The sequence below is a fragment of the Borostomias antarcticus genome, assembly GCF_949987555.1.
Source record: "Borostomias antarcticus genome assembly, chromosome: 14".
Classification (NCBI taxonomy): Eukaryota; Metazoa; Chordata; class Actinopteri; order Stomiiformes; family Stomiidae; genus Borostomias; species Borostomias antarcticus.
In genome coordinates this window covers 25574600-25597500 of record NC_140247.1, presented here as the reverse complement: position 1 = coordinate 25597500, position 22901 = coordinate 25574600, and the positions used below count along the sequence as shown (strand labels likewise).

The window sequence follows — 22901 nt, the reverse complement described above, 5'->3', positions numbered from 1 at the left end:
TCAGCCGGTGAAGCCCAGCTTCTTGTAGGTCACATCCATGTCATCGAGGACCATATTCATCGCCTTAACAAGGGCCTGCTGCCCTGCACTGTCCAGCCCGGACTTCTCAGCCAACACTTCGGCAACCATCGGAGGCAATAGCTGAAGTGAGGATTATTATATTTAGTAAGATGGAAGACAAAGAAAAAGCAAAAGGTAAAATTGAGGGAGACATGATAAGAGGCTTGAAGAGGCCAGTTCTCACCCTCATTTGGGCGATGGGAATGTTCCACTTGACGTGATTGTTGGATACTGGTTCGAGGACAGCACTGTGGCTGCCCTTGCACTTGAGCAGATCGCTCCATTTCTTCATCACATTGGTGGCGATGGAAACAAATGCTGCATTTCCGGCTAGCTCATTAGTGGTCATGCCCACGAACTTGCTAAACTTCTTCTGGGTTTCCGGGTGCTTCGTATACATACTGTGAGGAGAGAGAGGAAGAGAGAGCAACAACCTGTTCAGTTGTCAGTGGGTAATAAATAACCTTTGACCAGTACCGGCCCCAGCCAGTTCTCCTGCCTCATCGCCCACTGACCGAGTCACCACCGCAACTCCATATGCTGAATAGTCGGCCTCCACCGGTCCCCAGCACTTCAAAACCTTGTTCCAGTCTGCCATGATCTGAGGAGGAGGAAGAGGATGAAGAGTCAGGACTGAGCTATGGAATGGAATTAGTCTAGCCTGGAAGCCAGACTCATTGCAAAAAAATGAAATAAAATCACAATAGTCTGGACCTCCAGCTGGCCAGAACGATTTGAGTTTTCCCCGAAAATGGGGCACCAATCAGGAGACTGCATTTTAACTGCTGCTCTGCCCCCAGTCCCTGATTGGTTCCTGTCGATGATGATGAGAAATACAACAGGAGTCCGCTAGTATGAAGCAACGAGTGAGGGGTTCACGCAAGATGGCGACTTGAGTAGACACTTTCTTTTAAGCTCCTATATATTTATGGGGTACCAGTTGTTTTAAATGATTTATTAGGATTTATTCAAACATTATTTGATCAGTGACATATTGCCTTTACATCGTATATAGTAGGCTTGCATTACCGAACAAAAGTCAAAACGTAGATTTAACTACGTCGGTGTGAGAAGCCAGTAAACATTTAGCTTGTTTTGCTAGCAATGAGACACGTATGCTAAGATGTCCAAAACCAAAAGACGTGAGAAATGTGAAAAAAGGGCTGATGATGGAATTGGATCCTGAAAGTTTTGAATCGAACCTATGTACACCTCTACCCCAAACTCCTATACAAAGTCCCAATCCAAAGAAGATCTGCACCGAAGTAGGTGAAAAGGGGGATGGCGTAGTATCCAATGCTGACATCTTGTGAGCCATTAACAGACTGTTTCTCAAGTTTTGAGCAATTGGTACACAAAAATACAGCTGAGATTGCTACAGTGCAAGAAAAGTTCTGGAAATTCAATGGCAAGAAACAGATGACACAGTTAAGAAGTTGAACGGCCATATTACTGTCCTGCAGGAGTGACAGTGATGGAGATCATCGCTCAGATCGTTCCAGAGGAAACGACCAAGCTGGGATTCATGGTTGACACCGTGCATAGAGTTGGGCATTCTAGAGAGGATAAAAGTACACACCCTGTCATTATGCAGTTTACCATGCGCACCCTCCTGTACAAAGTATGGAGAGCTTCCCTCAACACTGATGTCATGAAGAATAAGAAGCTTCGCATGTCAGTGGATCTAACTTACTTGGAGAGACAATGCAGAAACAAGCTTTGGCTTCTTGTCAAGCAAGCATGCGCTGAGGGAAAGAAGACCAACTGGCAAAGTCCTGTTGCCATTATCGACGCTTGACCCATTCGGTAAGGTGATTAAACTAGGCTACATCAGGCTACAGTAGTTGCTTCTGATATGACTGGATCTTCAAAGCAAACAAGCAGCACAGTGCGCCATGAAGACTGACCTCGACTTGCTACAGTACCTCGCTATGTCGGCTAGGCTTCTCACAGCCAAATGAAATTCATTGAGTCAAGTTGCCAGATGTGTTGCCTACTACACAATGGGCGGGTCTAGTGTCAATGCAATGTCTACAGTAGGTTAATCAATCAATGTATTCAGCCATCTACAGTTGGCTCTACTGTATACAATATCTATCTTTCTTTCGCTACCGGTATAGCCTACAGCCTACTTTCTTTTTTTTAAGGAGTTCAGAGAAAAGACATACAAAATGTGTCACCATGAAGTCATATTGTTGTCTGTCGTTATCATGGTCCTATATTATAGTTGCTTTATTTTATTTAAATCATAGTTACTGAAGGAACCCACAAAGGACCTAGAATACCACAGAACTGCATGTGTCCTCACATTCTCTCACTCATCCATCCCCTCATACACTCACTCAACCGCTCATCCATTCCAAGACAAAATCTTCCACTCACTCATCCAATCAATTTCAATTTTGAAATGTATTAGTGTGATGTTTTTATTCTCCTACTGTTACAAAATCAAAACATTTAGAGACCTATTTCAAGGATATAGCTAGCCTAGTGCCTGGAATCCTCCTGGCACCTTGAAAAATCATTCAAAAAACATGTTAAACTCTCAATTTCAAAGACAAGAAACTCACCAAGGTATTAATTGGCGTTCTGACATATAATTCACCATAAAGTAAGATTCTAGTTCATCTGGAAAGGCTTTTTTAAATATTTAGCATAGAACTATTTAATCGCAGCACATAAGTGTGTAAACTTCCGCAAACTAGGTAGCCTAGCAACATAAACAATAACAATAGCTACCGTAAGTAGTTCCGCTTCCTGAATCCCCTCTGCGGATGGATCTACACATCTACAACGGTCAAGTCAATACAAGTCAATGGATTTCATAAAATGATCAATGCATGATTACATTGATGAATACATTCATGAATACATGATTCATAGATTGCGGCGAATTTGATGTCAGAACACAAACAGACACCAATTACCCCCTCGGTGAGCTTCTTGTCTTTGAAATCAAGGTTTAACATGTTTTTGAATGATTTTTCAAGGTGCCCACCCACATCCATTGTATGACCAAAACGGTGGTAGAGCAAATATCAGACTTTCTCAAAAGTGCTAGTTTTGTCAACTTCTTGATCTGAATCATTGTATATGATCATAAGTAACCTTAAAACAGGGCTAAACATGATTTTTCCCTTTACTACTCCTTTAACTCATATGGAACAAGGTATCGGGACAAGTAGAGGTTTAATACAGTAGGTATTAACTTGCTGGCTAGCAGAGTGTTCTCATATGGAACCTGGCCATCAGGACGAATAAGATAGCTAACGGAGCTGACTAGAGATGTGTTTGAAATGGTTCACTCACTCCCTATTCCCTATGCAGTGTTACCCATATAGTGAACTACATAGGGAATAATTTAACAGTTTGGAACACTACATGGAACGTCATTGCTTCGTATATTCATGGAATGTACACACAAACACCATCCACGTGACACTGGGGTCAGACGTCAGCTAGCTAGCTACTGTACCAGTTAGCTAGCAACTACGTGGACACAGGCTGATCTACTGTACGGAATTGGACCCAGGAGTGTTCTCATATGGAACTAGGCTAACACAGTTGTTTCAAGACCAGCAGTAACGTTAGTGGTTTAATTTTTGTCCTTCGCTTGGCTATTCTTGTTGGGGTGAACTGACCAGCTGTTTCAAATCACCGGTATAAACAGGACGAGATGCCCGCTTCTATGACTGGATCTACACAGCAAACAAGCATAACAGTGCGTCATGAAGACTGACGACTTGCTACAATAGGCTACCTCCTGGAATACACCACTTAAAGGTCTTTCATATTGAAATTCTCTTGATGGTCTGGGGAGTTGCGAGACGTGTTAAGGGGGTGCATCAGTCGTGATCCTTGACAGTAGGCTACCAGCCATAACGTACACTCTGCGCTCAGCACAAAGTTGGATGAATGGATGGACTTATTGGAATCCTGGAAAATGTTGATTGCGCTCTAAAATCATGAAAGCATAAAGGTAAAAATGCAGCAACAGAAGTAGTCTAGATGAGATGGTGGTTTAAATGAATGGCAACACGTAGCCTAGAGGAAAGTCCTCACATGAGCATCAATTGAGGCTGGAGATAATGCTGATAATCTACAGTAGGGCCTACCTTTGGCTGAGTTCATGGTTACAACCATTCATCTCTTACACATAGGCCTATACAATACTTGCACAATACTTTGGACGTTAAATCCATCCATCTATCAATCAAACTAGCGAATTCAACCCAACACCTGTGGAATGGCCGGTCATGGCAAAGCACCCACTAACGTAGGCTATGACAAAACGCTCATTTGTAGATACAGACTACCCCGGGCGATGAACCTGCAGCTAGCCGAGGAACTGCGCCCAGCTTTGGAGAGGCCGACCCGTCGCCATGGGGCTCTCCCGGTTGTGGTGCAACTGTGCAAACGCGCTCTGTGTTTTTGCGAAAGGGGACTTTCAGAGTGAAGTGGCTGATTCAGCCAAGGTATCTCAGCCCGCTATCTCCCGAGTTACAAATTATGCTATGTACAATGGGAACCGTTACAAAGTATTACAAAGTATATATACGGCACGTGACAAGCGCACGAGCAGAGAAGAGCAGAAAAGAAGCATCGGTTGCTTGGTAACAGACATAAACATTGATAACCGATGTTGGATTGAGTAGTTAGGATTTCCCAACTTAAGCCGGGCTCAGACTACAGGATTTTTGGGCCGATTTATCCCCGATTCACCCCTCCCGACAATCGGAGGAGAAATCTGATCTGGAACGTTGGTCGGGGCCGATGATCGGCCCAGATGATCTTGTAATGTGAGGGGTTTACAGATCCAATCTTATACCTCCCGTTCGGCTCGCAGACCCATCGGGGCGGCCCCGATAATATCAAACATGTTTGATATTTAAGATTAGTACGTCCCGACTTTACAAGTGAGACGGCGAGACCAGTGGTCCCGTGCTCCCTCGGGCACGATAAGATCCTGTAGTGTGTGATGAGCCGCTATTTTCAAATCTTGCTGTGTGTGCTTGTTTGAGATACGCAAGAAGAATATCTGTTAAGATTCTCCCTATGTGCGTGATGTAACCCGATTTCGAAATTGGTTAGGATTTTAAATATCCTGTAGTGTGAGCCCGGCATTAGAGATAGGATAGGACGAAGCAAGATACGATAGGATGCCTAAAGTTATTTAGGATTTGCTTCTGTAATACCAAATCGGGGAAAATCTTATATGAACTGTCCTATCCTATCTCAAATCTTAAGATAGGACGTGTTTCTGTAATACGGCCCCAGGTTCGCTGGCGAGTGGCGAGCTAGTCAGATGGCGCATGCATGTGTGGACATTGTACTCTGTAAAACCTAAAGAATAAAAGTACATTCAACATTCATTGGAGTGGTCCAGTTGGATAGGCTAGTGTAATATAAATAAATTGAGGACCTGTATTTTCAGTGTTTGCTGGTAGCGAATGCCACAGACAGACGGGGAGGAAATCTATTCGTTTCGTTGTTTGTGCTCTGTATGCACAAGATTTAATGGCCGGATAAAATTGGCAGTAGGGCGGGAAAAAACCCTATCAAAGGCAAGTCACCAGCGAGAAAAGGCCAAGATTAGAAGGGATTTGAAGATTTGGACGAATTGGTTATTTAGTTTTACCCTTTTAATCAATAAAACATAATTTTTACAACCATGTCTCATTGATTGGGAAGGCATTTAGAGCTGCCGGTCTACTTAGCCTACTTATGCAGACTCAGAGGATGACATAACTATTTATTGAGAAACAATTGATAGGCAGGCTGGGCTATATAATTGATTGGGAAGGCATTTAGAGCTGCCGATCTACTTAGCCTACTTATGCAGACTCAGAGGATGACATAACTATTTATTGAGAAACAATTGATAGGCAGGCTGGGCTATATAAAGAAATACCACAATGCATGTAGTCTAGATATATTACATTATGGTTAGGCTATACACTTTATGGTAGACTGCCCTCTCGCTCTCTATAAGCAGGCTACATTGCAGCTGTTTTGTTCATCGCAGAAGCCTATAGCCTAGGCTACACAAAAAAAATCAGTTTTTTTATATAGAAGGAATCAGAATATGTGGAAATTAAATTTTAGCCTATTTTAATACAATTCAAATTGTGCTTAGAGGGAATTATTTTCAACGGACATTATGACCTGAGCATCTATAGATCATGCCAACACTAGCCTAACTGATGAAGTTGTGGCCTTCAACTTTGCATGATTTATGATTGAATTATGATTGCCGAATTATGATTGCCGCACTTTAACAAGAATAGTATAGCCTACACTTCACAAAAGGAGAAGAATCTCTAAACGGCTACAAGAACAGCATTTTGGCCAAGGATCCAAATAAAACAGTAGTCAACTGTACAGATGCAGCATAGAACGTAGATACATAATAATGATAAGGAGATCCGGATAGTCTGACAAGGCTAGCACAGAAGAAAAAAAAAACTAATAAAAACTAAACTAAAACTAAGCATTTTCAAAAAATAAAAACTAAACTAAACTACCAAACCTGCTTTAAAACTAATCAAAACTAAACTGAAATTGAAAACAAAAAGTTAAAACGATATAAAAATAAAAACTAATGAAAAAAAGCAAAACTATTATAACCTTGCTTCACAGACACCACGTCTTGACCTGACGTCAGTTACCGAGATAGATACTGTAGATATATGTGTTCGTAATAATTAAATTACATCCAGATGGAGAAAAAATGTGTAAATGTGAGAACAAGGTAATAATAACAATTAAACATTATTTGTATAGCACCTTTCATACAGATAAATTCAGCTCAAAGTGCTTTACAACAAAGCATTTAAATTAAAGAATGTGAAATTTAATGATGCTTCATTCGTTGACTATAGGAGAAAAACACTGAGCCCAGCCTGCTAAATCTGCTCAAAGACGCCACTTGGCGGTGGTGCATCACTAAAATTAAATAACACCCGTCTGAAATCCGAGATTTCCAACAGGATTTCCCTGCCAAATACCGCGAAGGTGAAATGCTTCAGCATGGGACATTTCTAACTTCCCACATCTGTATAGTTAATATTAATTTAGAAATGACAATAACAGGTCATGCAAAAAGCAGCCAGGCGGATAACGTTAGGTTAGGATGAACTTGAACTGTAGGCTATTCAATGTTTAACGACCATACACCCACCAGTGTCTTTCACTTGGTTCTCTGTAGGTTATAGTTTGACTGACTTCAGGCCCACATTTAAGTCCACTTCCTGCTTTTATTTGCCATCACAAATAGGCTAATGCCAGTTATTGCCTGCTAAATCTTGTTCGGTCAAAATCGTGGCACATTGCAAGTTCATACGTCAGCAATCATTCATAATTTTTGGCCTATGGGACATTTCAGGCTGAGTTAGCATGTTAATTGCTTGTATCGAAAGTTTGGTGAAATGTTGGCTGTTATTAGGCCGATGGGAAATGGGAAAGTGAGCCCGAACAAACTCTGCAGACTGTTGTCCCTTTCCTCTGTCCAGCCGCACTGTGGATCGACTCCAACGGCGCGCTCCTGGCTCGACCAGCACAAGCAGTGGCTTTCGGCTTCGTAGCATCCGAATGCAATGACAGTTCACGGTGTCAGCCAAAAGACGAATGGGAAACAGGTGATTGGTCTCGGGCCGCCAGTCTCTTCACACCTTCACAAACGGCGAAAACATGGCGGGCATGTTTCCTCCTGTGACGAGAAAGCTCTTGCCCCAAAAACTACCCTCCCTCGATTGTCTCAGCTGGGCTTCTTCCAACAGCTCCTTTTCACGCCACATGTTAACTTCTAACCCTGGAAGTCCCTCGCCACAGTAACCCACATAACATTTCATAATGTAGACTGGCATTGGTACAGCGATAACAGTGGCATTGGCTCAACAGAAAAAGGAAAGGAATAAAATAAGGTCCCTCCTAAGTTTCGACCCTAGGTTTTAACACTACATATAATCACTATATTTGAACTTGTACTACAGGTGAGAGAATCCTTTTTAATGGTCTCTCTCGCTCGCTCTCCTAGGTGTGATGTCAGAGTTGTCCAAGACTCAGGTGTTCTCCTGCTCCGAGTGCCCATTCTCCTACACCTCCCAGATCTACCTCCACAAGCACACCAAAAGGAGCCATGACAACCTCTAACCTCTATGTCTCTACTGAGGAACCTCACCACAGCTCCCACCTGGAGACAGAGACATGGACAAGCCAATACTGTATAAATGACCAGTGTGGGAAGGGCTTAGAGCACAATTTCTGGAGATACCACCATATTCATACAAGACAGAAGCCATACCACTGTTATCACTTACTTGAACTTGAACCTGATCTCAATGACATTTGGGCTTGATGTGTGTAACTGTGATATTTTAAGTTAAAGTTAATAAAAATCCTTACTTGGGATAATGTATTGTTGCAGGACACTTGATATACGCCCAGTAGAGGGCGCTCATACACTGTCTTAGTTTAGAGTGGAGTTGCATTTGACAGTGCATTTGACAAAGATACATTTTATTTTATTTGGAATGCTTGTCTAAATTAGTAGCCTATAGTTAACTAAAAATTTTATTTTATTTTACCCGCAAATTTATCTTTGTTCATACTGAATCATCCATAGTTTCTCAAACAACCATGTCTTTACGTTATTGTGGGAACTTTGTCCAGTCTACCCAATATTTACAAACCAAAATTAGAGAAATACATCTGAAAATATTACTTATACCCAACAAACACGTATTTCACGATTTTTTGAGATTGATAACAAATGCACATTTTGTAAAACTGAACAAGAAAGTGTAACCCATCTTTTCTATGGTTGCTCATAGTATCACATTTTAGGAAAACCTTAAATTATATATTATGTAAAACAACACACGTAATTAACATTGAAGGGAAAATTATTACTTATTTTGAATTTGAAGAGAAAAGTGTATGCAATATTGTTAGTCCTTTTCATTCTATTAGGAAAGTTTCATATCCATAAAGCTACATTTCTTAATTCTACCCCATCCTTTAAATTGTTTCGAATTTAAATGTAATACTATTTTGAGTCTCTTGAATTTGTTACTAATAAGAAATGCACATTAATTGTTGAATTTTACTCAGAAATGCTTGTCTAAAGATCTGTCTCAAATGTTTCATGTTATTATTTATTTATTTTTTCTTCTTATCAATATTATTACCATGTAAGGTACTCACTATGATTAATCCTTTGTTCTGTCTGAACTGGCTTGACTGACTACATTAGTTCAACAAAGTTTATTTTATTTGTTTTCTGTATGGATCTGACTGTGTGCTGATGAACAACTTACATATTGACTACATAATTTGTCACTATCATTTAGAAGTGTTTTCACAACATTTGTGATGGCAAATATAGCTGATTGTCCTTCAAACAAAAATATGTGTATTTAATTGATAACATTTAGATAACTATCAGACAACACCAAAATCACAAAGCTGCTCTGAATTCAGAATGGGGTCAGCAGGATTTAAGTTTAAAAACTACAAAGAATCAAGAAAAAGCTTCAGCACTGTACCTGTAAAGCAGGAAAATGTCTTGCGAGATAATTTCAAGTCCAAATATTTTTTGTCCTAGTCGACCTAGGATCCCTCCCTTTTATATCTGTTCTTTTGCCACGCTTCCAATGTTGCGAACTTGGTAACCTTGTCACTATATCTGGCATCTTTCCCCCTTGGAACCTGATTAGTCAAGTTTTTCTGGTCATTTGGTGAATGCTTGTGTTAACAAAGCTCTGCAAAAGCATCTAACATATCCCATTCCACGGTTCACGTTACAACCAAGCTCACGAGAAGAGATGGGCTGTCATACACTGTCTTCTCTTCACCAGTCACACAGCGCCCACACGGCCAGTCTGATTAGACAGCAGCTACCAGCCAGCTGCTACATAGTGAGACATGTGCACACATCACACAGTGTAGGCGACAATTGCCGAAACACACACACACACGTGGCTGGAGTGTCCACTGATTACATTTTTCTCCTGTTCTTAACCGATCCCATCGTCCTTCCCCCTAGGGCAGCCTGGAGCAGACATTACTACGCAGGGTGCATGGAACGTGACCATGATCCAACCAAGTGCTTCTGTTCTGTTCTTCTGCATGTTTTTAGGGGCCAAGCCCCGAAGGGGCGAAGACCCTATTGTTATTGGTAGTATTATTATTCCGCCATGGGTGTCTATGCAAGGCCCTATAACCGACTGGTCGCTTTTTACGAAAATCGGCAGAGTCATAGAGGCTTAGGCCCCGCAGCAGTGGAGCAAGTCTCACATCGATTGGCCAAAAGGGGGCGCTATAGCAGCCGACTGAAGTTGCGAACTTTGAACAGGCATATCTCAGGCCCCGTTTGACCTACAGACATGACACTTTGCAGACATATGTCTCTCCTCAGGATGAACAAATTTGCCTCAAGGACCCATAACTTCCGGTTATATAGATTTTCCGCCATTTTGATTTTTTTCAAAAACGCTTAAAATCTATCTCCTCCTAGAGACTTTGACCAATCTGCATGACATCCGGTACACACAATCTCGGGAACGATATCTAAAATTCCATCTCGGCAAAAGTTGAAAAAGTTAAATTTAACAGCAACTATGAGCCAATGAAAATGTCATGGGGCGTGGCTTTTCACATAAAGTGGTATACTTTCTTAAGGGTTGTGCAGAACACCACGCCACTTGGTAGACATCTGTGCAGATATAACCTGAGGCGGCCACTGCATTATTGGCCCAATAAAACCAAATGGGGGCGCTAGAGAGCTCATTTTCATTTTAGGCCTAACCGCCATGCAGAGTTTTCCGAAAAACAGTACAGTGGTACCACGGTATGTCGAATGGTGACTGAAGAAAGAAGAGCCTGATTGGCCACATGGTGGTGCTATAACAAGCCAAAATACATAAAAGGGGCTAAAATGCAAACTTTGAACGGTCATATCTCATGCCCCGTTGGAGCTAGATTCTTGGAAGCTTTGGAGGCATATATGTCTCATCAGGTTGAACAAATTTGCCTCAAGGAGCCATAACTTCAGATTATGTTAATTTGCAACAATTTTGCATTTTTTGAAAAACACTTGAAATCTATCTCCTCCTAGGAAGTTTTGTCAATCTACATGAGGCACAGTATATAGAATCTAGCAATGAATATCTCAAGTTCCATCTCGGCATAATTTAGAAAACTTGATGAAAATAGCCACTGTGAGCAACTGAATATTGCAGAGGGTGTGGCTTTTCACAAAAAGGCATATAACTTCTGAAGGAATACATGGAATACCACAAAACGTTGTGTTAATGTCAACAATGTCAGCCCAAGGCAAAGCCTCCATTACTGGTTAGAATAAACTGAATGGGGGCGCTAGATAGCTCATTTCCTGTTGAGGCCTAACCGCTTGGATGGTATTTCCGAAAACAGATATAGTAGTACCAGAGCACATCTTGAGGTAACTGAAGAAATATGAAGCAGTTAGGCCAAAGGGTGGCGCTATAACGAGCCAAAATTCTTAAAAGTGGCTTAAACGCAATTGATTGCTGTAGCGCCCCCCGTGGCTAAATGGGGTTCATAATGCTTGTATAGGTCGCGGATGGCATGCTCTACAACTTACTAATTGGGCACAACACTGTCAGATTACATTTTGATGTTTATATAAGCATTTTTGTGCAAAGGGACCACCATTGCACTTTCATTGTATTTTCATTGCTAGAATTAAACCAATGTGTCGTCTCTTCTTATATGAAGAATGTGCTTGTTTAACTGAAATAATCAAGATCACTACAATTGAATGCATATGGACTCCACGTTAGTTTGACAGTAGTCATTCAGGTCAATTGGATGGAAATGTAGACCTTAAATTACATAGCCTACTTACACCAAATGTATGGGTAGGAGAGGGGCATTCTTCTGAAAACTGTGAGGTTAAGAGAGAAACAAGAATTGTGAGTGTTGTTCACAGATTGCTGAATTGTCAAGCTATCCTTGCAGTGATACTTGATGGTAAAGGTGGGTCTCCCAGACAGATGGAAGGCCTGGACAATGACCAGGTGGGATGTTGACATGGAGAGAAATAGGTCCTAAAAATATGTCCCAAAATAGAAGAAATGTGTTGAGATGCTTAAAAGGACCTGACACTCTCTTGACATCATCAGCTGAATTAACTGTGAATGTGGTTGTATGATGATGCTGTTGCATGAATTTATCCTGATGTACCTAGTCAGGCGACAAAGACAGTCACATGCATAGCTCAAATGTGGCTATGGTAGATGCTAGCCATGTTTCTGTTACACAAATGCTATCAGCGTTCATAAAGAATTGATGTGTGTGTACATCTTTAAAGTGTGCTTTAAGACTGGATATTGTGTAGAGCCATTATAAATGAACTGGCTTTTGTGGGAATCTGTGTGAGAGAGGCATTTACTGTAACATGTGACATAGGTAGAGAGGTGATAGTTGGAGAAGGGTGCAAATGAGAATGAACTAGGGAATGTTATGACAGGTTTGATGGGAAGATTAGTTGTCCAAACAGTAAGGAGTGCAGTGTTGTGTATTGTATGTGTCATGTGTGACAAACTGGATGGTAGAGTGGTAAAGAGTGTCACGTTTGGAAAGTGTACCTTTTGCACTCTATAGCTTACACACTTCAACCAGGGAGAGGGTTGTAGGCTTTAGCCTAAACACTTCATCCTTGGAGAGCGCAGTAAACCACAGACTACATAGCCTACTTACACCAAGTGTAGGGGGGGCATTATTCTGGAAACTGTGAGGTGTAGAGAGAAACAAAAGTTGTGAGTGTTCTTCATAAATAGCTGAATTATCAAGAAATCCCCGCACTGAGACTTGATAGTAAAGGTGGGCCTTCCAGGCAGATGGAAGGCCTGGAGAATGATCATGTGGCATGTAGACATGCAGAGACATAGGTCCTAAAACATATGTACCAAAATAGAATAAATGTAATGAGGTTCTAAGAAGGACCTGACTCTCAATTGATGCTGTCAGATGAATTGAATGTGAATGCAGTTGTATAGTGATGATGATGATGATGATGATGATCATGGTGATGATGATACTGTTGCATGAATTTGACCTGACTCACCTGGTCAGGCGACATAGATGCTCACATGCATAGCTCCAATGTAGCTATGGCGTATTTTCCTCGTTGGCTTTGATGCGTTCGTTGCGCTTGGCCCCGTTATTGCTGCTTGCAGCTATATTTCATATTGGGTTCTTTATGGGGGAAACCCTTGTGAACATGGGGATAACATGCAAACTCCACGCAGAAAGCTTAGGGGTTCAGTGTCTGTCTTGGCACCAATAGCTGAGGGAGCCGGGGGGCCAAAGGAGCGCCCTCCCCTGGCCCACAATCCTAAGGGGCCCACAACTGACCATGCATTTTTATTGTATAGTTGAATATTTTGAATAAAGTATTTAGTGTGTCTTGATTGCGGCAAAAAAGTTAAAGTAAAATTAAAATGCGTGTTTTGTCGTTGACAACCCCTTAGAAGTATACCCCCTTAATAGGGGCCCCGTCTATCTGAGACGCTTTTGAACAGTGACCGTTTGAAAGTGCAGTGCTGCGAGACTTGAGCAGTAGCTGTGGTAAACTAGCTGTAGCTGTAGGTGACTAGCGTTAGTAGTAGCACTATTCTGTGAATAAAATGTTGAAAAGCAAAAAAGTCAGGTACACTGAAGCATAAAGAGGAAAGGCAGAGGAAAAATCTGGTGCCCTAGTTCCCCTGACAAATTTATTTTCCACTACTCAATCCTCCAATACTGCTGCTAGCATTAGCCAAGCAACCGAAGCAAGGGATGTTAGCAAGGACTAGGAGAACGCAGCAGCTAGCAACATACATGTTATAACCTTGTGTGGTTCTCTAATATGACCAATAATCTCTTATACTCTTATACTCTATACCAATGATGCGCGGACATGAGAGCTTGGCTAGAGGGTCACTTCTTTTTAATGAATCTCTGGGCGGTACACACATGAACATGTCAGAGCGCCACCTAGTGGTAGGTATGTAATGACATTTACATAACATTTCCTCCCCACTTAATGTTGTTGTTCCCCAGACTATGAACATAACAATTCAATATTAAACTCTAACAACACTAACTTAGCTGGAGGTAGGGGGTAGACTGCCCCTGACCCCTTGAGTCAGTCAAGGGATTATTCTGCCCTTTTTCTTGAGACATGACTCTCTAATCAAACTCAGAACTGAATCATGAGTCTCTTACACAATGGTGCAGTATCCCTATATCACTGTGTTCTGTGAATTGCCTTAAGGGCTATAACGGAGTAGTAATATATTGGGCACTTTGAATAATTAATGAGCATTTCTGACCTATTCAATTAATATAAAAATATGCTAATGAGGTCCGGTTGATTTATGATGTGCAGGTGTTTTCTGTACGTGTCTGGCGACACCCCCCCGCCCTCCCTACATCCCCACCGAACAGTCACACCCCCCTCCCTCTCTACCATTTCAGTCCTGAGAGGTGTGTGTGTGTGTGTGTGCCAGTGTGTCTGTGGATGGGTTTTATGATGTGCAGGTGTTTTCTGTACCTGTCTGTCGGCCCCCCCTCCCTCATCTTCCACCCATCTACAGTTACAACCCCCCTCCCTCTCTACCTTTCCAGTCCTGAGATGTCAGGTGTGTGTGACCAACCCGGTCTCCCACACGAAATGTAACTATAGTACATTTCTGCAAACCCACCGAAAGGTACAAAGTTAACGTTTTCGATCTCAATTACGTTAAATGTCAACATTTCTTGACAAGGCATATACCATTAGCCGAAATACGCTGTATATACATTTCTCATACGTGTATATTGACATATCTTAAAGGACAATGCTCGTTTTTGACAACCTGGACCTTATTTACGACATATTATAAGACGTTTGACTCACCGAGATCACTTTGTGTAGTTCGGAGGCATGTAGAAGAAATTTAAAATCCAGCGCGAGCCAGTATACCCATGTAATGGCGGTGGTCGGGGCACTTAGAATGCAGTTTCTAAAAATCTATTTTCTGCCGCGAAACGGTTGTTTTCATCAATCTGTCTTGATTAATCGCTAGTTGTGCTTACATAGAGCATATAGGCCTGTTGTGGTTTTTCACAGAGTACTCGGCAGACCTGGAAAACCCAGCGTGTAGTGAGGGTGAACTGGGAACGTCTGGAGGAAGAGCCTGTCCGGGAGATTTCAATTGCCACCTCCGGCGGAGCTTCTCAGGCATCACTGTGGAGGTTGGGGATATCGAGCATGAGTGGTCGGTGTTCAAAGCCTCCATTGCTGAAGCTGCGGCTGGGAGCTGTGGCCTGAGGGCCATAGGTACCTCAAGGGGCGGTAACCCTCGGACACCGTGGTGGACAGCGGTGGTCAGGGAAGCCGTCCGACTGAAGAAGGAGGCCTTCCGGGATATGTTAGCCAGGGAGACCCCAGAAGCAGTTGCAGGGTATCGACTGGCCCGGAGGGCTGCGGCTTCGGCCGTGACCAAGGCAAAGCAGCGGGTGTGGGAGGAGTTCGGAGAAACCATGGAGAAGGACTTTCGGTCGGCACCAAAGTGTTTCTGGAAGACCATCAGACACCTCAGGAAGGGAAAGCGGGGGACCATCCAAGCTGTATACAGCAAGGAGGGGACACTGCTGACCTCAACTGAGGAGGTTGTTGAGTGTTGGAAGGAGCACTTTGAGGAACTCCTGAACCCGACTAATCCACCCTCTACGATCGAGGCAGACCCGGAAGATGATGGGGAGTCGTCAATTTCCTTGGAGGAGGTCACTGAGGTAGTCAAACAACTCCACAGTGGCAGAGCCCCAGGGACTGATGAGATCCGTCCAGAAATGCTGAAGGCGCTGGGTGTAGAGGGGCTGTCTTGGTTGACACGCCTCTTTAACATTGCGTGGAAGTCTGTGTCAGTGCCAAAGGAGTGGCAGACTGGGGTGGTGGTCCCAATATTCAAAAAAGGGGACCAGAGGGTGTGTGCGAATTATAGAGGCATCACATTACTCAGCCTCCCAGGGAAAGTTTACTCCAAGGTGCTGGAAAGGAGGGTCCGGCCGATAGTCGAACCTCAGATCGAAGAGGAACAATGCGGATTTCGTCCTGGTCGTGGAACCACCGACCAGCTCTTCACTCTCGCAAGGATCTTGGAGGGGGCTTGGGAGTTTGCCCAACCTGTCTACATGTGTTTTGTGGACTTGGAGAAGGCTTACGACCGGGTCCCTCGAGAGGTCTTGTGGAGGGTTATGCGGAAGTATGGGGTGAGGGGGTCCCTACTTAGGGCCAGCCAATCCCTGTACACCCAGAGCGAGAGCTGTGTCCGGGTCCTCGGCAGTAAGTCGTCTTCCTTTCCGGTGGGGGTTGGCCTCTGCCAGGGCTGCGCTTTGTCACCAATCCTGTTTGTGATTTTCATGGACAGGATATCTAGGCGTAGCCGTGGGGAGGTGGGTTTGCAGTTCGGTGAGCCTGGGATCACGTTGCTGCTTTTTGCAGATGATGTGGTCCTGATGGCATCATCTGCCTGCGACCTCCAGCACTCTCTGGATAGGTTCGCAACTGAGTGTGAAGCGGCTGGGATGAGAATCAGCACTTCTAAATCTGAGGCCATGGTTCTCAGCAGGAAACCGGTGGAGGAAATGAGTCCTTACCCCAAGTGAAGGAGTTCAAGTATCTGGGGGTCTTGTTCACGAGTGAGGGAACCATGGAGAGGGAGTTTGGCCGGAGAATCGGAGCAGCTGGTGCGGTTCTGCAGTCGCTTTACCGCACTGTTGTGACGAAAAGAGAGCTGAGCCAAAAGGCAAAGCTCTCGATCTACCGGTCTATCTTCGTCCCCACCCTCACCTATGGTCATGAAGGATGGGTCATGACCGAAAGAACGAGATCACGGATACAAGCGGCCGAAATGAGTTTTCTGGAGGGTGGCTGGGGTCTCCCTGAGAGATCGGGTGAGAAGTTCAGTCATCCGGGAGAGACTCGGAGTAGAGCCGCTGCTCCTTTGCGTCGAAAGGAGCCAGTTGAGGTGGTTCGGGCATCTAGCGAGGATGCCTCCTGGACGCCTCCCTAGGGAGGTGTTCCAGGCGTGTCCGGCTGGGAGGAGGCCGCGGGGTAGACCCAGGACTAGGTGGTGGGACTACATCTCCGCACTGGCCTGTGAGCGGCTAAAGATTCCCCAGGCAGAGCTGGTTGATGCTGCTAAGGAAGGGGATGTCTGGGGCCCCCTGCTGGAGCTGCTGCCTCCGCGACCCGACCCCGAATAAGCGGATGAAGATGGATGGATGGATGGATATGAATTTATTTATTCATAATTAATATTATCTTGGTTTTGTTCATAAAGCAGGTTTTCCTTATGGATAAAAACCCATTATTGAAATTCTAAAGCTGACCCTAATGACCCTGAGACTCTAATGCTGAACAGTGACATCTACAACATGCAGCTGGAGGACCCATAGATATCTATGGAAGGGAGGCTAGGCTCAATGTAATGCCTTTTTTCTTGCTAATTTGTGATTGGCCAAAACGCTGAAAAATTACCGCAAGGGACGACAGTACTCCGGCCCTGTCTGAACATGATTCAGATATTGACATTTTGTTAGTCCAATCACATTCCAGATTCCAGATTTACCACAGTGAAGGCCGATTGAGTCGGCGTTGATGTCTGTGTTTCTCTTCCGTGTCATTTTTCATATATCACCTAACCTCTCCAGCACCTCACCGATATCAATTATTTTCTCTCTTTAGAGAAGAGTACAATCCATTACAACAACTATTGCCTACAATGTTTTATTGTTGTTTTGTAATATTTTATCATGAATATGATAAATAAATGCCGCATGCAGTTAAAGAAAGTGTAATTCAGTTTTTCATATGCTAAAATTGACTGTAAATCCACTTTAAAGCTGATATTTCAAATAATAACTGACTGAGGGAAAGTGCCCCCCGGCGCCCATGGGCGGTTCGCCTCTCTTCCTCCTGTCCTCCTCAGTTTTTTGAGTCACCAGCCGCCACTGAAGTACATGTATAATCATGCTGAGAGATATTGCAACACAGTAAATCATAAATCAAAAAAAGTTCCAAGATACTCTTCTAGATTAACAAGCTTTAATAAATGGCAAGTTCATCATTGAACAAACTTAAAAAGCCAACATGTTTCGGCCATGACGCCTTCTTCAGGGCTAGTAGATTAACTAGACAGTAAATCATATTGACTTTATTTTTCATGGGATCTCATTATCAGTATCACTGTCATCAGAATCCATAAAGCCTTCAAACAAGTCTTCTTCCTCCTCCTCCTCCTCTTGATGTAAGACACTTCCGGTAACAAATGTTTTGTAGACCGACTGCACCTGTCATCAGCTTCTTAGTTGCATCCAACTCGGCTTGCAAAGTGCACCGCAGTCCCTCATAGGCCTCAAGCGAGTGTCCTAGAGGAAGAGCTGATGAACAGAATATTTGATTAACTTTTGTGAGTAATAGTTGTCATAACTTTAAATATTTGAGAACAGGATGGTTTTTCAAATAACTGAATTTAAAAATATATATATTTCACTAAATGCTTAAAGCTCTCTTCTTATCAGACAAGTTAGTTCATCTGCAGTCTTCTTCTTCATATGGTCACCTGATGTTACTTTGATGCGTCTTTACCAGCTCTTTGCCGCGAGGGCGTGACCAGCCTTGACAGATCCACTAGGCTGGTCACGCCCTAATCAGCAAACAGCTGATAGACGCATCACAGTAACATCACATGACCTTCTGGAGACAACTGCAGATGATAGTCGAAATATGTCAAGGTAAATACCTGTTTACTAACTTGTCTGATAATAATGAACTTGCTTGAACTATTTCACTAAATATATCAGAAATGTAACATTTAAAAATGGTTCATGCACATACCCTCTTCCAGTAAGTCACTACTGAGGTCTTCTTTCAGTCGTCTGGAGTAGCAGCAAAGCGACTGCCAGTGCTGTTGCATTTCTTTCAGAAGAATCCCATCTTCTTTTAGCCGTTGCAGTAGCATGACTTTGTCAAACGCCTTTTTTTTGGTCCTTAAAGGAATATCAGATTCTGTAATGAAAAAAAAGTCAATGGTGTTACAAGTCAGAAGAGATGAATGCAGTAAGTGTTGAAATAATTATCTACAAGTTTAGGTAAGCCCATACCATTATCCCATGGCCATAAAAGACCCTCTGCAGCCAGGATGTCATCAACTGAAGGCACAGCCTCTTCCTCTGTGACAAGCATGTTATAAAAGCTGATGACCTCACTAAGTTTACTTTTCTCCTTCTGAATCTTCGAAGTAATCTGTTGTCTGGCTTTGCTGCTGTCTGCAATATAAATACACACACACAAAGGACCAAACATAATTAAACATACCATCTCATTGAATAATGATAACTTGTTGTTAGACAAGACCAAAATACCATTAAGTTGAGTTGTACTCACCATTCTGACGATATTTGTCCTGTTTTTTGTGCTGGATACTTAATGCCAAGCTTTCCATGATACGATGCAGCCCAGGAGCATCTTATGGACTGATGTTAGTTGGAGCTGTTAAATATATCTCACAGGTAAGAAACTCACATTTAAAGCATGCAAATCTATTAAACACTTCTTGAAAATAAATGTTCTTGAAAATAGATATGGTAACCCAAGTCTAACATGAAATTCAAACAGAATGTACAATTCTGTTACTCCACTTAGTGGGGTGGGTGGATTCAAAAGATCTGGACCCAGGCAAACTGAGCTTGTCACACCCAACTCACACCCCTCTACTGTAACCTTGACAACTATAACCTGTCCCATGGCAACCAGAACCTGTCTCACCCACCTCGAAACCCCTCTAGCAGCTAGCGGCAACTGCTGAACCACAGAGATACATGGCTACTGGAGAAAATCAGGCAATTCAGCTTCAGTGCAGTATGTGGTTTCAACAAAGGTCATCAGTAAATTAGGTAGGTGAAGACACCCAGGGATATGGATGGGGACAGGATCACTCTGTGTATTTAAGATGCGGTATCAGCAGTAAAACTCACTGGTTGGACTCTATTCCGAATAGTCTCCACAAAGTCTGCCACGTCCTTGTCGTTGGCAAAAAAAGCACCATCAAATAATGCTTTTTCCCCCATTCTGAAAATTAGACAGGAGAGATATTACAATCCATGCATCAAAGCTCTTGATATTACAGCACACCTTTGGACATTTGGTACTTTTAGAGATGTCCATTTCTTCAATGACAACAAATGACACTTAAATTAAACAAAGGAAATAATACCCTTTAGTCCGACTGAAACGATACATCTTCCGGTTTCCGTCGAGAGAGATTGCCGATATATCCTCAGCGCAGGCTGGGCAGGAGAAATGTTGCATGTTCAACAGTTTCTCTTTCTCATGCCGGCAGTACGTCCACTCCAAGAAGCTTCGCTGTAGGCTGTCACCAGATATACTCCCTGACTGTTATTAAACAGGATATAGAGATTTTAAATTGTTAATTCTATAATCTCTGTAGAAAAGAATTGTGTAAGAATTATTCATAATAGGCATTTAGTGTAACTGACTACCATCTTTAAAGCCGACACAAGATGCCATATTTCTGCCAGGGCTAAGAGCTAATTCCTACGGTTGATGCTAGATTGGATCGTCTGGAGGGAGTAGGGGGCGGGGACTCCGCTACGTGTTGTTTTGCAGTCCCCCCCCCGAAAGCATTTGCTAACACAGGAAATGAAAAGCATCAATTATTAAAACGAGACGAGTTTTAACCAGTGTGAAAGCTATTCTTGATAAAGTGCTATTATGGTTGTTGAAATGCCAGGCCTGTCTGTATGTAGGCCTAAAGTTAAGCTTCATACTGCTGTGCACTTCTGTAGTTTTCCAGAATGCAGTATGCAGGAAAAGTGTTATTATCTCTGTTCGTAGCAGATAATGTTGACGGCCAAGGCCAACTAACAAAGAAACGTCTGTCCAAGTTGCAGCAAAAATGTTATTAACCGAACATCCTTATCTATCCCGGCTAGACAGGAATGAGCACATATGACCAACATGATAGACAGTAGTTTCAACCAATCAGGTATTCAGATATGTAGTCACGAGGTGTGGAACAAGCCTAGCATGTTTAGCCAGTATAAATAGTCTCTCCCGACAAAGGGGAGTGCGCTTATTCAGATACCCCTTGTGTCTCTGTGTAACTGTCCTTTCGCTGCGATTGAAATAAATGTAAGTTCTTTTATTCTATTCTGTTGTATCACTCGTCCTCATTTTAACAAGGTTGTGTGGTTGTGCTGGCTCCTACGTTGAGAACCCTGTGGTAGGCTATCGGTGAATTCAATCTTGATGTGTGACGAGAGTCTGTTTTGAGCCCAAACATCCCAGATCAACCTAGCACCGAGCCACTACATTACTGGTGTCAGAAGTGTGGATTCCAGCTGATCTGCCCGTCTGAGTGCACCTCCGTTGGATTGATCACCCTTCACGCATCAACTCTAATAGCCAAGCCGTCGTCGGACGAGGTTGACGGCGAACGCAGGTCGCTCAGACCGGGCAGTGACGCCCGGAAACCATCGCTAGGAGAGCCAACTAACACAGCTGGAGGACTTTTGCTTTTCTGTCATTCAAGTAAGTTCCGAAACGTACATCTATTGTCCACAGAGTTAAAAATTCCTTTTTAATGAGAGTATATGTCTAGGGCTGCGCTTAATGACGTAAGCATAGAATTTAGAGAGATTAAAGAGGTCCACACATGACATTGGTTGCAACGGTGAAGTTATAATGCTCGCTACATTATAACCATATAGCTCACAGAGAAGTGCTGTCCGTCCATAGACCAAGAATTCCCGCACCCAAAACACCGGTTATATGCTCACAGAGAAGTGCTGCGCCTGTGTTTAACATCTTAGTTGTTGAAGAATTATTCTTTTGGTTGGGTTTTCGATTTCATTGACTGTGTGAAGGTTTAATATCGGAGCGGTGTGAAATAGAACCATTACGACTCTGATATTAAACAGTGTTGCTTGTTCCACATAGAGTACGTTTCTGTTCTGACTAAGGTACCATTCTTTTACTATTGTACTACTACTGTTAGACTACTATTACTTAGCACTTGTTAAAGACGTGTGATTGAAGTGATTGTTGTGTTGTGTGCATTAGAGACCGGAGGTGCTTGAAATATGGGTGCACAAGCAGGCAAGACACTCGCTGACCTCTGCTCTCAGAGTAAATGTTACGATTATATGAAAGAGACGCAAGGCGTCCGTAGCGTGGTCGGCCTCCGCAACCTCGATAAAATAGGCTGGCCCGCTAACGGTACGTTTGCAATACGTGTGATACAAAGCGTGAAGGAGAAAGTGGAAGAGATGACAGAGAAGGAAAGGAGAAGGTTTAAGTTAGAGAGTGATGTTTGTACGGTTCTCGGTCTCTGGGAAAAAGAGGCTAAGAACCGTCAGGAGGGATGTGAGATTACATTGTTTTCCAGTCAGGGGGGAGACACGGTTGGATCGTTTCAAGCTGATCAGGCTCGCAGAGATGATGAATATAGTCCGTTCGCCACCCCAGCCCCGCTGCAGCCAGCAGCTCGACCTCCACCTCCACCAGCGAGCGCCCAACCGGCACCAGTGCCCTCTCTCTATCCCAATCTCTCTCTCTCTGTCCAGGCACAAGGCCCGCTGCAGCCAGCAGCTCAGCAACAGTCATCTCCACCCGCCTACCAGCAGGGGTCGTACCAGGCCAGGGAACCGCTACAATCAGGGCCACCCTCAATGTCCATCGATGAGGCGGCCATAAAACTCATCACCAACTACATAAAAAAAAGTAAACTATCTGAGGACAATTTTAACAA

General features: G+C 43.2%; 1 protein-coding gene across 1 annotated transcript; it reads right to left on the bottom strand.

Moving 5' to 3' along the window:
• Positions 1-20199, bottom strand: LOC311317588 (myoglobin-like; the record flags this gene model as incomplete). Its single annotated transcript, XM_084448662.1, has 4 exons — positions 1-141; positions 245-461; positions 576-661; positions 20107-20199. 4 exons carry the CDS (start codon positions 20197-20199, stop codon positions 1-3), a joined length of 537 nt encoding a protein of 178 aa, XP_084304788.1.
• Between the last annotated feature and the right edge of the window lie 2702 nt (positions 20200-22901).